The sequence below is a fragment of the Epinephelus lanceolatus genome, chromosome 17 (genome assembly GCF_041903045.1).
Source record: "Epinephelus lanceolatus isolate andai-2023 chromosome 17, ASM4190304v1, whole genome shotgun sequence".
Classification (NCBI taxonomy): domain Eukaryota; kingdom Metazoa; phylum Chordata; class Actinopteri; order Perciformes; family Serranidae; genus Epinephelus; species Epinephelus lanceolatus.
This window is the reverse complement of record NC_135750.1, coordinates 4998605-5013924: the sequence shown is the minus strand read 5'-3', so window position 1 is coordinate 5013924 and position 15320 is coordinate 4998605. Positions and strand designations below refer to the sequence as shown.

Below are 15320 nucleotides of genomic sequence, written 5' to 3'. Positions count from 1 at the left end.
CTTCCTTGTACTTTATTTTTTCTTTGGTTGTTGTTTCCTTCCATCTTTCTGTCCTTTGTCCTATCTTACTGTCTGCCTTTCCTCTGTTCTTTCTTACTTTCTTTGTCTACCTCATGTCCTTTCTTAGATTTCTCTCTTTCTTTATAGCCATGTTCCTTCCCTAAAGAATCTAAAGCACGTCACCTGTTTCAACAGGCAGTTGGCTTTTTTAATGAAGTCTGCTGGTCAAGTCAAATTGTGTTTGCTTGCTGCAGCAGTTGCTCCATCCCAGCCAAGTCCTTTGTTTCTGTCCTCATGGTGTGCTGGTGTAGGATGGTAGGTCATTGCTGCTGCCTGCTGTATGTGCTTTCATGCTTCAGCCACAAAATAAGCCTGGAAAGCTGCAAATCAGGAGGGAAGTACAGAGAGTTGTTGCATAGAGATGATACACCATCTCATCTAGTTGCATGGGTGTGAACCAGCAGGTTTTTAGAACGTTGCAGAAGGGAGCATTGCAAGTCGTTGGTTATTTCCACTCGTCTCATTGCAAATCTTTGGCCTGAACTGGACTTTACATGCAGAGATTTCTCCAGATTCTCTGAACCTTTTAATAATATTATGGACCGTAGACAGTGAAATTCCTAACTTGTTATTCTTTCTTGAGAAATGGTCTTAAACTGTTGGCCTATTTGCCCACGCAGTTTTCCACAAAGAGGTGAACCTTGCGCTGTCTTTGCTTGTGAGCAACCCCTTTCAGACCCAGTCAAGACATAATCACGTCACCAGCTAACCTGTTTACCTGTGGCATGTTTCAAACAGGTGTTTTTGAGCTTCATCAACTTCCCCAGTCTTTTGTTGCCCCTGTCCCAACTGTCCCAAGTCGCAGGAACTGGATTCAGAAGTAGTGTATATTTTACAAAAAAACAATAAAGTTTGCACATTAAATATCTTGTTTTTGGATTGTATTTAATTAGATATGGGTCGCGTCAGATTGCAAATCATTGCATTCTATTTTTATTTATTCATTTATTTTACACAGCCTCCCAGCTTTTTTGGAATCGGTTTTCCTTTCGATATTGCAGTCAATTCTTCTTTTGCTGCTTTTACTGGTAATAGGGTTTTTTTTACCCTTCCCCCCATTGTGGTATTGTTGCTTTTATTTTCTTTAGTAAGGAAATGAGTTCTCCTTAAACCTCTGATGGGGGAAACAAATTAAGATATGTCTGTCTTGTTTGTGTGTATGTGTGTATGCGTGTGTGCGTGTGTGCGTGTGCTTGTGTGTGTAAGTGAAGAAAGAGAAAGTATGAGTTAATGGTTTTGAAGTTACATAAGATGCAAGCTGAGACGTGTTGGACATATATTACAGGCGGGTGGCACAGAGAGGGCATGTTTTATGTTTTATCATACACACACAATGGTCAGATAACCATCAGCACGTTATTGCTACCCATGTTGGACTGGGGGGGGGGGGTCCTATGGGTGTGCACCTATAGAACGTGGAGTGAATCTATATCTGTGTGTGTGTGTGTGTGTGTGTGTGTGTGTGTGTGTGTGTGTGTGTGTTCCAGTATCTGTACATTTGTAATTACACTCAGGAAATGTTTATTCATGTTTGATTGGGTGGGACCAGCCGGGACTCTGGGTACATTTAAACAAACTATTTCGACATCCTGTTTAAAGTCGCTTTCAGGAGGAGCAGGGAGAGAGACGGAGAGAGAGGGAGGGAGCTGGCTGAGGTGGATCGGCGGGCACTTATGTAAGACCCAATCCTGAGGCCCCTTTAAACTGATGCTGGAAAAGAAACAAGGAGCCTGAGGTCAGCTTTAAAGACATGGAGTGTGAATGTAGTCCGATCAGCCACGAGGGCCTCCAGCTGAAGTAACGTTGATAAAGTCAGGTCAAACTATCAATCAATCAGAAGAAGAGTTCTCACTCCCAATTAGTCAAATACAACAGCTTGATCAGTGGCTCTTCAAACAGTCCAGGCTGTTTTCATGCACTGTTCATACATACACCTACAAAAAGTAATGCACCGTTCAACCCACATAATCACAAGACAATAATTTGTGTATAACCCAGACCTGCGATATATGCCACCTTCTCAGCTCACTTAGTAGTTTACCCCTCACCTTGCCTCACCACCACATCTACCTGCCCACACATTTCCTGCTCCTGCTGGTCCACCTCATCCAGCCAACTCCGCTCACCTGTGGCTCATTATGTCCTGTCACTATAAAGTCTCCAGCTTCACAGACTCTTATTGCCAGATTGTTCTTCGCCATTCCTTTGTAAGACTTTCCAGCGCTTACCCCTGGACTGCTTCCTCTTTGCCGACCTTCTCTGCTTCTGACTTTCCTGCTTCACCTGCTCCCCGGTAAACCACTCAGCCTTCTGTCCTCAACCAAGAGCTCTGCTTCCATCTTCCTGGTTTCTCTTCACCTGTTTCTTGTGGCTGTGTGGAGAGACCGTCACTCAGCTCTCTGTAGTGAGTTTACCTGTTCGTCTGCCTCTGGTTTCCTGCGCTGGTGATTGCTTCCCCATGTGGCTGTACATTGCACCTTTGTGTCGCCCCTGGTCTGATCCACCTTGTCAACAGTCGGCTTCTCACAGGTGTGTTGGCTTCTCTTGTGTTTTGGATTCCCCGCTCGTCTGACATCTACTTCATCCTTCACCCTACTTGTGCAGGTCCATTTATGATATACGTTCGGTTTCTTACAGGACACAAACAGCGGTCTCTTGGAGGAAAGTCCTGTGTTTGTTTGACCCATCCATTCACCTCCTCCCTGCACAGACTTTTTCACTCTTCCCACTCATTGTTGCTCTGAGCATCTGACCCGCAGATGGGTTTACATTGGAAAGCCTGGTCTGTCTCACACAGACTCTAAAGGGTGCCTTGTGCATTGGTATCAGATGCTAAAGCCGGGTGCACAACCTAACCCACTGACGGATTGACACTGACCAGAAGTCATTCATTCTAATGGAGGTGAAAATGATGGATAGTAACGGACTAGCGCGCAGCAAGGCAGCGGTTCCATTGACCGTCGGCCCGTAGAGGCATTGGATTTTTCCTACTCGGGCGTTGACAAGATGGGAGAAACAGAGCATAACGGTGCCGGAAGTAGGAAATAAATTGCAATTGCAGTTGTAAACAAACAATATTTCATTTATTTATGCAAAAGAAAAATAAGGATAAGCTTTTTTTCCACTATTAAAAGTGATTGTTGACCATATGTTGATTTCTGTGCGGTTGATAATTACTCTATATTTTCAAATTTCGTGTTCATTTCTATATATATCAGCTCTTTCAATAGTACACTACTCAACTCGTCTCAGTTTAGTTAGTAATGTTACAGTGACAGTCAACATGAGAGATCTTCGCAGGAAAATATTGCTAGCTTTTCTGCTAGATGACGTCGCTAACAGCTCTCGCTGACAGCTAGCCGCCCGCATCTGGCCAGGTCCGTCAACGACGGAACCTCGCGGTGTTGTTCTGGGGGTGGTGAATGCGTTGGGGAAATGCTCTGTTAAAACAGGAAAAATAGTTGTGCACCCGGCGTAAGGGCCACTGACCTATTTGACAATCTAGGAGTGAGAATGGGTTGGCATGAGATTTATTCAGTGGTGTGGGAAAAAGAAGAAACGGGCAAACTCTTTTCAGATGTGTGATTTATTTTATGGGCCACCAACTTTTCCATCTGCTTATTTGATCCTTATGTACACAGTCTTATTCATCTGAAATGACGTCATATACGGCTGACTCGAATGCTGTCCTGTTTTCTGTTCTGTAGCCTGTTTTTCTTTACTTTCAATTCACGTTAAATCCAACCTTCTTTTTAATAATTATTACACTTTGCTTACAAATGATACTGTCAAACAGACAAATGGAAATCAGGGTCATGTCTTGGCCTGTCCCACAGTTTGTGTTTACCATTAGTCACTTCTGTTTGGGTCATCGCCTTCGGAGGAAATGCAGGAAGAAAGTGCAGAATTACAGGAATATTGGCCTGTTAATGACATCAAAAGGAAGAGGATTGTGGTAACTGTGCCCAGAAATATGACTTTTTCTTTCGCTTACGTTCACCGGAATTACATCTGTTTGGGAAACCACCAGCCCCCCTGCAGCTGTGTGGGTCATTTCTGATAAAGGCAGATTATTTTCAGATCCAGTCAAGATCCGAGAATTTCCAGAGATGCTATGACTGAGAGCAGGTTGTTGTTTAGTGTGTTTAAAATGATGTACCTGTTCACCGACAACTGGGACGGCATGACAGTGTGTGATTAAAGGTTTAGCGATGTAAGGTGGCCGTGGATGTGAATGAATGCCTGTGAGAAAGAGGATGAACATACAATGGCTCAGAGGGACTGCTGCTGGGTTCTTATATACAGAGCTGTTTATATCACAACCCTCTACCCCCAACACACACACACACACACACACACTCTACCACTCTCTCTCTCTCTTATTTCCTATATGAAGAATGTAAGCTGGAATTCAGGAAGGGGGCCATTTTCCCCGGAGCCCATTTTCAGTACCAAGAAAATAGAGCTCAGAGGGCGCGGTATTGAGTGTGTTTTCTGAGTGTGTATGTCTGTGTGTGTCACAGGAAGTACAGACAATTAATCCCGGCCACAAAGCCATGTATATTGTTTGTTTTTACACTGAGGGTAGTCTGTGAGACATAAAATGTAAACTTAATCTTTATGTTGTAAATTGTTTCTTGAATATCCGGTAGAATTTGTGGAGTCTGCCCGCTTCATAAACACTCAACTTTCAAATTCAGTTTGCGTTCATGTCTTAATTAGAAGTGCTGATATGGAAAAAATACTTTATTTAGATATCAGTATGTTACAATATTTAAGTACAGTATAGTGTGTACTTTGGGATAGTACTTTCCATCTTTTCGAGTCACACATGCAGTGTATCGCATCTCAGCTTTTTTTTTTTTTTTTTTATAAATTAGGTTTATCTTTGGAAAATAGGACTATTGCAGACCAGTTATGATGATTATGATTTCAGCAATAATTTATTTTGAAAGGAATCAGTATTCATCAGTGTGGAAAATACCCATCATAGTTTACTTGTGCCAAATTGTCATTTTTCGTACTGCATATCCTGTTGAGGTTCGTTGGGAGGTTGGATTCTATTCTGTGTTCTGTATTTGAGTTTTACGAGTTGGAACATTGCTGAAATAAAGTAAATTAAACTAAAGTAACATTATTTATTCCTTATGTCTGTATTTAAAACATGTAGCAGCCTTTCTCAGAATTTTATCTTATAAAGTTTACTTAATGAAACCAGTTTGGAGGCTTAACGATACGTGAAATGTTTCAAAACAAAGATCTAAATGTTTTTAATGAACATTGCATTGAGTATATTCAACCCAGTCTCACTCCAAAGTCTTCCAGTGTAAGACACCGATCAAAAAAGCCATCCTTTCACATCGACGTGATACGCAGCCGGCCTCTGTTATTATTGAACGATGCCTAGCAACGTCGGGGAAACGTGGCGAGACAACAACGAAAGGTAAAGCGGCAGAAGTCCCATTAGGGCAGGTCCAACAACCACCGACTTTCACCCAGGAGGCCAGTGTTTGCTTCATGTAAGATTGTAAAGCTAAACCCTTTTGTTTTTTCCTAAACCGCACCATGTGCTCTCGTTTCCTAAATCTAACCACATGCATGTTGTTGGAGCAAAAAATGGCAGTTTGCGGTGTCGTACCGACGTGTGTTTATTTTGAAAGAGACTGAATGCAAACTGTACATTTCCTGTGGAAACAAAAGTATCTTTTGAAAACAGGCTGAAGTTGACACGGCATCCCAGGACGTCAAAGGTACCTTGGACGTCATATGTGGACATGAAAAATCCATGACCAAATGTTGATATGTGACGTCACAAAATGTTTTTGTTTTTGAATTATCGATGGACACATGGTGTGATATGTCTTGTTTTGGTTGTGACTCTCAAGCTTAACTAAATTAAATGAAGAGTGACCGACTCCCTCTTCCTCTCTCCTCAGGACCGGTTGTTCTTTGTGATGGAGTACGTTAATGGAGGCGACCTGATGTTTCAGATCCAGCGGTCGAGGAAGTTTGACGAGGCGCGGTCTCGTTTTTACGCAGCTGAGGTCACGTCCGCTCTAATGTTCCTGCACCGGCATGGAGTCATATACAGGTAAGATGGCAGCATCAATCTGTGTAACAGGTCTCCACACAGAACATATGCATTCAGGCCTCTATGGATTTTTTTTATTTTTTGCAGATTTGTTTTCATGTCATTGGGATCTGGGTTTGGTTTGCTCCATGACATTGGGTTTAACACTATTCTGCTGCCCTTTTGCACCCCTCACTTCTCTGCACATTTGAGTTAAAGCTGAACTCTTAACTCAAACGCTGTTCCTTTAATCGCTGATACACTATGAACGTTCTGCTTATTTGATTTAGTGCTTCCCACTGAGATATGCGTCTCCATTACAGCATAAAAGAGAATTCCTGGAAAAATAAAGATAATAAACATTAACTGAAACTCCCAGCATTAATGAAGAGGAAAACTGTCAACCAAAGTGCACTTTTCAGTACTTTGACTGATCTTCATCCTTAATCTTTGAAATACAGCAGGGCCTTAGTGAGCTGTTTATTTGGTCTGAATCTTCCAGCTGAGGAATGTATTTTCCACAACATAAAGCGTTCTTTACATCTTGAATAAGAAGCTCTCATTGGTCTTGTGGATGTTTGGATCGAGAAACGATCACCTTTCTCGAGACTTCATGTGGTTTTAAAATGTGTTCTTTTCATGTCTATGCTAAAGTGTTTGAATCATTTTTCACAGAAAAGTACTATAAAAGTACCCCAAAATACTCTTATTGCAGCTTCTTACGTTCAGATATTGGCAGCTTTACACACTCTCCCATGACGGTGAACTAAAACCCTTTGGCGTGAGTACGAAACAAGACATTAGATGACATCATTTTGGGGTTTGGGAGAGACAGACCGACATTTTTCAACATTTTAACACATTTTTCGATAAAATGATTAGTCGACTAATCAAAGAAATAATCGTCAAATTGGTTGACAATGAAAATAATTGTTAGTTGCTGCTCTAGTACAAAGACACCTGGGACACAGGCCTGTGAAATTTGCTCAGTAGCACATGCCTAAGCCAAAAAAGTTTGACTTTCAGAGTATAAAATTACCCTGATCTTCCGCATTGTCAAGATCATAAAGCAAGTACTTTTGAAAAGTTAGCAGACCCTGCATCAAATTCCGATAGTGAAATCATTTTGTGGGGGTTGTGACAATCAACAGAAAGTTTCCACTAATTTACAGACGCCTTTTCACATTGTAAAGCTATGATAAAAAGCCCTCAGGGTTCCCACAGTCATGGACAACCCCGAAGATTCGTAGAATGTCACAATCACTTTTTAAGTCATGACATCAGTGAAAATCATTGAATGTCGTGGAATTTTGTTGTGTGTAATGAAATTGTTTCAGTAGTTTTCCATGGATAACCTTCCAAGTAATGTCACATAACGGCAAATTTATTTTTGCGGCGTAATGCAGATCAGCGTAATATGTGTGGATGTGTGATGTTTGTTTTCCATCATGTAAGTTTCTTCATTTCCTCCCTGTGTTCTGTTTCATGTTTGCCAGCTGGCTGAAATCATGTTCGAACACAGTTTGAATCTGGCCTTGAAAAGTCATCAAAGCGTTTTGAAATTTTGTCCATGAAAATGTGTGGGAACTGTGAGCCTTGTTGGGCCTCATGGCATCACATGGCGGACGCGGGACTTGTAAGTTAAAGGTCTGGGCAGTATGTCAAAGTGACTTCAAAGTCTGGGGGGACCTGGTCGAAATTCACGCACTACGCAACTAAGTACGCAGTGTCAAAGTGTACATGGATGTGTACTCACAGAAGAATCCAAATTGAGACACAGCACAAATAATTCAGCTAAAAACCCTGAAAAACGATGTAACTTCAGTGGCTTGTTTTTTTTGGTAATTATCTTGAATTTGGTAGAGTTTTTAGGAACCAGACTGCCAGAGGAGCTAATTTGAACACAAAGCGGTGTTTGTTTTGTGGGGTGAACATGGAGCACTCTTGTGCTCAGTCATACTGAAACACAGCTAAATATTCGTTTCAGATGCAATATTTTTGTCAATTATGAAAGTTGTTGACCCTGGAAGCGCTCTGTGTCAGTCTGCAGGTCGAGGTTACCTCACTGTCCTCCTACTGTAGGTTGTGTTATCTGTCTGCGTGAACTCCTCAGTCATAATATCATTGTCAGCCGATAGCAAACACACAGCTGGTCCCACAAAAGCAACACGCTGCTCGAATCATAACACCATTGTGATGGACGGAGGCCCAGCGCAGGTTCAGGCTGTTTGCTCCCAAAAATAACTGCGGTGGAAGAAATGTGAGGTCTTCTTTTCTTTGTTTTCTCTTCACGAATCAGAGGTTTGATTTGATGTTTAGATTCTCTCGTCATGCAAACCGCGTGTGTGTGTGTGTGTGTGTGCGCGCGCGTGTGTCATGCCGCACCATCTGTGCTATGTAAGATAATGAGTCTGTTTGTGTGATTATGTTTGTGTGATTATGTTTCCTGTTCACCTGTTTTATCCTCTCACCATCAAGATCTTTAACACGCACACATTCATGCTTCAATACTTACATGTCCCTCATTGACATAATGCATTTCCTAAGCTCTACCCTTAACCTAAGGGTAATTATAACACTTGCACCCCTGAAATCAAGTCTTAACCTTCAAACGCCCCATGTACTGTACAAAGGCTATGTCCACGCCGTAGCAGCCGTGGGTTAAATTCCAAGTCCAGGCCTTTGCTGCATGTCATCCCCTCTCCCTCTCCCTCTCCCCATTTCATTCCATACTTTCCTAGCTACTAAAGGCAAAAAAATAATCTTTAAAATTAAAAACAAAAAGATAACTTACCCTCAACTAACTCACCCTCAAACCTCGTGACCAACGACAGCATCAAAAACAAGTGTTAAGAAACATGATTGAATAAGCACACAGGCTATTTTTGGTCAGATCTTTTTCATTCTGGGCTGCTTTGTTACTGATTTGAGCCTCATTTCCACTGCATCAAAGGGTACAGCGTGGCTCTGCTCAATTCAACTCGCTTATTTTTGCTTTTCCATCAGTAAAAGTTGTGGATAATACCTGGAACGTTCTTGTGTAACACATCAGTTGAGGTTCAAAGCAAGCTGATCTGATACTAGAAGGTGGAGTTAAAACAATTCAGTTCAATCCAAGTCAATTTTCAGTTTTTAAATAGCCAAGCTGCCGTCAGTAGTGACCTCAATGTTTTTATCCACTTGACCCATTTTTTTTTAAGATGTCAGCCTGCAAAACAACAGTGTATACGACACCATACAATTAACAAAGTTTTTTTTTTAGATATTTTTGGGGAATTTTTAGCCTTTATTTGATAGGACAGACAAGTGTGAAAGGGGGAGAGAGAGGGAGTGACATGCAGCAAAGGGCCACAGGCTGGACTTGAACCCAGGCCGCTGCGGCAACAGCCTTGTACATGGGGCGCCTGCTCTACCACTAAGCCACCGACGCCCCACAATTAACGAAGTTTAGATATTCTTCAGGATGGCCATTAATGAAAGGATTCAGCAAGTGCAGAGGATGATGTCACAGCAGTTCCACATGGTGTCACCATGGTGATCAGCTAACAATCCTGCCTCCACTGAGGGGGTACTACACACAGTGGAAAATGAAGTAGAGAAAAGCACCTGGTACCAAAGTGAGTTTAGTCAAGTCGAGCTAAACCATTCAGTGGAAAAAATGTAACATCCTAACATGCCTGAGATAAAAGAACAACTACTGTAAAGTCATTATCAGAAACTAAAGACATAATGAACACCATTGAACTATTCGATGGATAGTTTAGGAAAGTTGATATTTCCACGACAGCAGCCGTATATTTACGTTATGTAAATCAGTGTCAAAGACCAATGACAAATCAGTGTTGGGTGTGCTCATCCAATCAAGTTAATCTAGCTGTTGGAGTCGTAATAGAGAACTTTTTTTTGTCCATTTAAAGTTACAGCTGGCTCAAACCACTTCCTCTCTGAGCCTTGCTGAAAAACCAGCAAACCAAACCCATGTGTTAAAGAGCAAGATGAAGAATTTTACCACTGGACCCAAACTGAAAAAAACTCACTTTTCACAAATAAGCAGGTGTAGGTTATAATGTGAGGACCTCTCAGGAGCAAGATTGTTAAATTAACCGCCTCTGGGTCCATTTTCCATTGACTTACAATGAATAATAAATTAATTTTGTTGGATGGCATATTTATTAAAACTACAAATTTATTCAATCAAAAGAAAACATGGCTGTGTTTAAATTATATATTAAGCATTATAATACCTTCTCTTAAAGAATAGATCCTGTCTTTTCAAACATCAGACACTCTCACCCAGGTGACCCAACTGGGGATGATCAGTCCCCAACTTGCATCCCAGCAGCAGTTGACCATGGGGCCTCCCTCCTCAGCCAGCCCCACTATCCCCAGCTTTGTAAAGACTCTGCAGAGTGACCAACCTGCAAAGTTCGACCATGATCACTTGTTTGGTGGAATCAGAAAATATGACAAAGGTGATGATTGTCTTTGGGCCGTGGTGATTGCAGGTGGTAATGGTTGAGGCTATCGCCTCTGCAACTGCTTTCAGCACTTGATCATGCCACCAGTGGTAGCGGACTTCTGCAAGGGCCTTTGGGCAGCTGCTTAAGATGTGTTCAAGGGATCCTCTTTCAGAGCACAGAGCACAAGATAGTGTATCACTCTGGCCTAAAATACTGCTTTGACATGAGATGGGGTTGTTTTTGTCCCACTTTATCCCCCTGTGCCGTGCACTTAGTTGTGTGTGTGCAGGTGTACAGTATGTGTGTACTGCCTTTTCAAAGTCATGAATATACAAAATGTTGGCATGAACACAGATGCAGCATCCGCAGAAAGATCAACCCGGCTGGCAAGTGATTAAACATGAATATTATTGTTACATGTTCAGAAATGAAAGGTCAGCTGAACGTGACAGAATATGGTACAGTCCTCTTTCACACGTCATATTTGTCTTTTAATCACTCAGTTTCATGTGAGCGGGGCTCCCATCAGGTGCTCTGGTCTCCTCATACAGTGAAGACAAAAGAGAAAGGCAGAGAGAGGGACGGGGATTCATTTGTTAAATAAATACAAGTTAAAAAAACTGGACCTGTATTATTACACATGAGCTGATGCTGGCTTTAAACGTAATGTGAATGTATTCGCTGGTTTCTTTGACAACCTGTTTTTGCTAAAGTCTTGTTTTGTTCTATCTGATCGGGATATTGCTAGGTATGTTTTTTTTTCTGCAGGCAGCATGAAATATGACTAAAATTAGCTGACTCAAAGCAAACAGTAACACCTCGCCCAGTGCCCATCAAGGACTGTCAAACTGAGAGGTGTTTATCCCATTTAGCTCAGCTTGTGGAAAGAAACCAAGCTTGTTTTTCTTTTGTACATTTGACAGTTTAAATAGCCGCAATGGTGAATATTTCACAATGGTGAAATCTGGCTAAATGAGCAAAGATCAACTTACTTTTCGGACAACGCCAATTTAAAAAAAAAAAATAGAAAAACAAACGCTGTTACAGTTGAACCAAAGAACAACATTCGCCCTTTTCTGTATATAAAAAAGGCCCTAGTTAACACAGAGAGAAACACAAAAACAGAAATGTCCCATATTGAATAATGTTAGTGAAACATCTAAAACTAGAATTACCACTTCTTAGTTGTAAGCCTCTGCAGACTAGTCAAGTCATCATTTTCTTCATTTTATCCTGTTAGACATTTGTGTGAAATTTTGTCATAGTTACCCTGTGAATTCTTGAGTTATGGCCAAAAATATGTTTTGTGAGGTCACACTGACTTTGACCTTTGACCTCCTACCACCAAATTCTAATCAGTACATGAGTCCAAGAGGACGTTTGTTCCAAATTGGACAAAATTCCCCGACCGTGTTTTTGAGATATGCTGTTGATGAGAATGAGACAGATGCAAGGTCACACTGACCTTGATCTTTGACAACCAAAATCTAATCAGTTTATCATTGTGCCAAATTTGAAGAAATTCCTTCAAGGTGTTCTGAAGATATTTTGTTCACAAGAATGAGACAGACAAGGTCACAGTGATCTTGACCTTTGACTTACAACCCCCAAAGTCTAAACAGTTCATTATTGGGTCCAAGTGGACGTTTGTGCCAAATTAGACAAAATTCCCTGACAGTGTTTTTGAGATATTCTGCTCATGAGAATGAGACGGATGCAAGGTCACACTGACCTTGATCTTTGACCACCAAAATCTAATCAGTTCATCGTTTGTGCCAAATTTGAAGAAATTCCTCCAAGGTGTTCTGGACAAATTTTGTTCACGAGAATGAGACAGGCGAGGTCACAGTGACCTTGACCTTTGACTTACAACCACCAAAGTCTAATCAGTTCATCATTGAGTCCAAGTGGACGTTTGTTCCAAATTTGAGAAAAAAAAAAAAAAAGCTCAAGGCATTCTTGAGGTATCACGTTCACAAGAATGGGACGTATGGATGGACAGACCACCCAAAAACAGTCGGCGGAGGCATAAAATATTTTGCAGTGGGAAAATGAATTTCTTTTAGGGTTTTCAGTGTGCTACATCTTGTTCAGTCACAAGGCCAAAACTGGTGGTAAAAGTTCAGGGATAAAAAGTGTTTGTTGATTTGTTGGCTCATCATGTGTCATGGCGGCTTAAGCCTATCCCAGCTGACATTAGGCGAGAGGCAGGGTTCACCCTGGACAGGTCACCAGACTATCACAGGGCTGACACATAGAGACAAACCATTCACACCTTTGGGTGTTGTCTTTGGACTGTTGGGGGAAAGCCGGAGAACCTGGAGAAAACCCACGCTGACATAGCGAAGACATGCAAACTCCACACAGAAACAAACAAAATGTAAATAATAAGAGAGTAAAGAACACTAACAATACGCTATAAACTGGAACACAAACAAGAGGATAAAATCACTAAACGCTTATGTAACTTACTTCCATCCTGTGTCGTTAGTTATTTTTGCTGCGTGATCTCAGAGCGCCCCGTCCTGCTGGTGCCTGCTGGACCAGCGCTCATTGTTTCACACAGTTTCTGTTACAATGATGTTAATAATGATGGGGGGTCATAATCATAAAATGTCAATGGTGTGAATTGGGTTGGCACAATTTAATTCAAATCAGTCATCAGGGTTAAAGCCAAACGCTCACAGCTTTATTGTTTTGTTTTGTTTTTTATTGGTTTTGGCTGCATAACCAGGGTTTAATGCGACACTCCACCCAGAGTCTGTCTCTGGGTCAAACGCTCCGACTGTAGAGTTGAAATATAGAAAGCGTCCTGTTACCAGAAACACCTCCAGCAGACCCCGGCTTCTGTTTTCAAGTAGAGATGACAGAGGCTCGGGCCTGCTCGGATTCATGCCTCTTAATAAATTCCATTAAGAAAAATATATGAAAACATCCATAGAAATGTCTCCAAAGAATTCTGCACGCTCCACCTGCGTGGACACAACACGAAGCAGTCATATGACCCTCACATTTTTATCCATGTTGAAACAGAGTTTGGGCAGAGGACAGGGCTGAGTATCACTTAAAAAATGACGATACCAGTACCCTTAAAGTGCTACTGATAGCAACAGGCCAGGCGCCAGGATGAAGTGACTGCAGGAGCTGTTTGCAGTTTTCATAATCTTCATTGTGAAATAGACTCTAATAAACATCTTTGTTAATTGGCCTTTATTTAGCAGCATTCTGCTTTGTATGCACACAGCAACTGTGTATGAAAAACAGCAGCTCTCTTTTTGTTTGGTTTCTTAAATTCCTGTTCACCTCCAGAAGGAATTCATTCCCACACTGAGGTTTAAAGAACCTGCTGACTCCAGTTCACAAACATTAAGATTAATGGTTCAGTCTTTCAACATTGTTTTCACAGTCATGCTGTTTTGATAGTGAATATTACTCTGTCAGATGTTGGCAGGCACAACACACGCACACACACACACACACACACACACTGCATATTAATTTGTGATGCCTGACTGTGCTACCTGATCCTCTGTCTCTCTCTGTGTCGTCCCTCCCTGACTCACTATGTTGACCAGAGGAAGATGAACAACAAGTGTTTTGGGAACATTATGTCCCGACTCTCGCTCCCGCCCCATCTTCTCCTCCTCCCTCCTGCATCACTCCCCTGATGATCATCTTTTCTCTTTGGCAGCCCCTCGTCGACGCGCCCATCACTTCATTTCCCCCCATTTCATTTTTAGAAAGCAGAACATGTTCTTCTGTTTTACTTATATTTAACATCGCTGAAGTCCCACAGGACCAAACAGAAGGTGATGTTTGGGTGTGATAGTGTTGACAAAGCAGGTTCAGACTGGTAGGCAGATGCATGTCGTGATCAACACACATAAACACGTAGGTGAGGCTCCGCTGGAACATCATGGCACTGTCTTGATGTTGTCTGAACATGAGCAGCTGCTGCCTAAACAAAATATTAAAAGTAGAAACATTGTGATTTATATCAGGAAATATCTGATCGATGAAAAAGGAACAAGAAAATCTTACAAAGCATTTGATAGCAGCCAGTTTTCTGCAGACATGGTGTTGAGGTTTGATACCCAGCCCTAGTTTTACAGTACGGAGTGACAGGACTCTTGAGGGTGGACAAAGGTCATATCCAAACATCTCAGCTGTTTTTGTCCTTCAGACAGATCCATAGTTCTTTTTGTATTCCTCATACTGATGTGTTTGTCTGGACTTTTGCTGGAACTGCTTCTGAGGACAGTGACGGACATAAACGTTTTTTCCTGGCTTGAGTTTTTGCATCAGACTGCTTGACAGATATTGTACAAATACTGTCACAGCTCCCTCACAGCAGCTCTGCATAGGACACTTTGTTGTCATTTTAGATGTACAACTAAATTATGTTTAATTGATCTCATGCTGACAGCTGCAAGCCAAATTTAAAACATTAAGACAAGATAAAACAGTGACAAGTAACTAAGTATAAATAATAATATGAAGTGTATCTTAGATAGTAATAAGTAATTGCAACAGCAGGTTTAAAGTGCTATGTAGGTGGAACTGTTGCACAAAATAAAGGGTGTGTGCTCTGATCAGTGTTCAGCAGCTACAGGTTGGTGTGTGTGTGTGTGTGTGTGTGTGTGTGTGTGTGTTGTGGAGAGGGTGACGGAGGCTCAGTCAGTGTTTCTATGGTTTTGTATCTCTGTCCTGATGGCAAGAGGACAATCAAG

The 15320-nt window shown here is 41.6% G+C and overlaps 1 protein-coding gene across 2 annotated transcripts in view; it reads left to right on the top strand.

Moving 5' to 3' along the window:
- LOC117272631 (protein kinase C epsilon type-like) overlaps positions 1-15320 on the top strand; it is a 110749-nt gene that overhangs the window by 78263 nt on the left and 17166 nt on the right. For both annotated transcript variants that reach the window (XM_033651609.2, XM_033651618.2), the window contains exon 11: positions 5997-6151. In XM_033651609.2, the coding sequence (XP_033507500.2) occupies positions 5997-6151 (155 nt within the window). The remainder of the gene's footprint in view (positions 1-5996; positions 6152-15320) is intronic.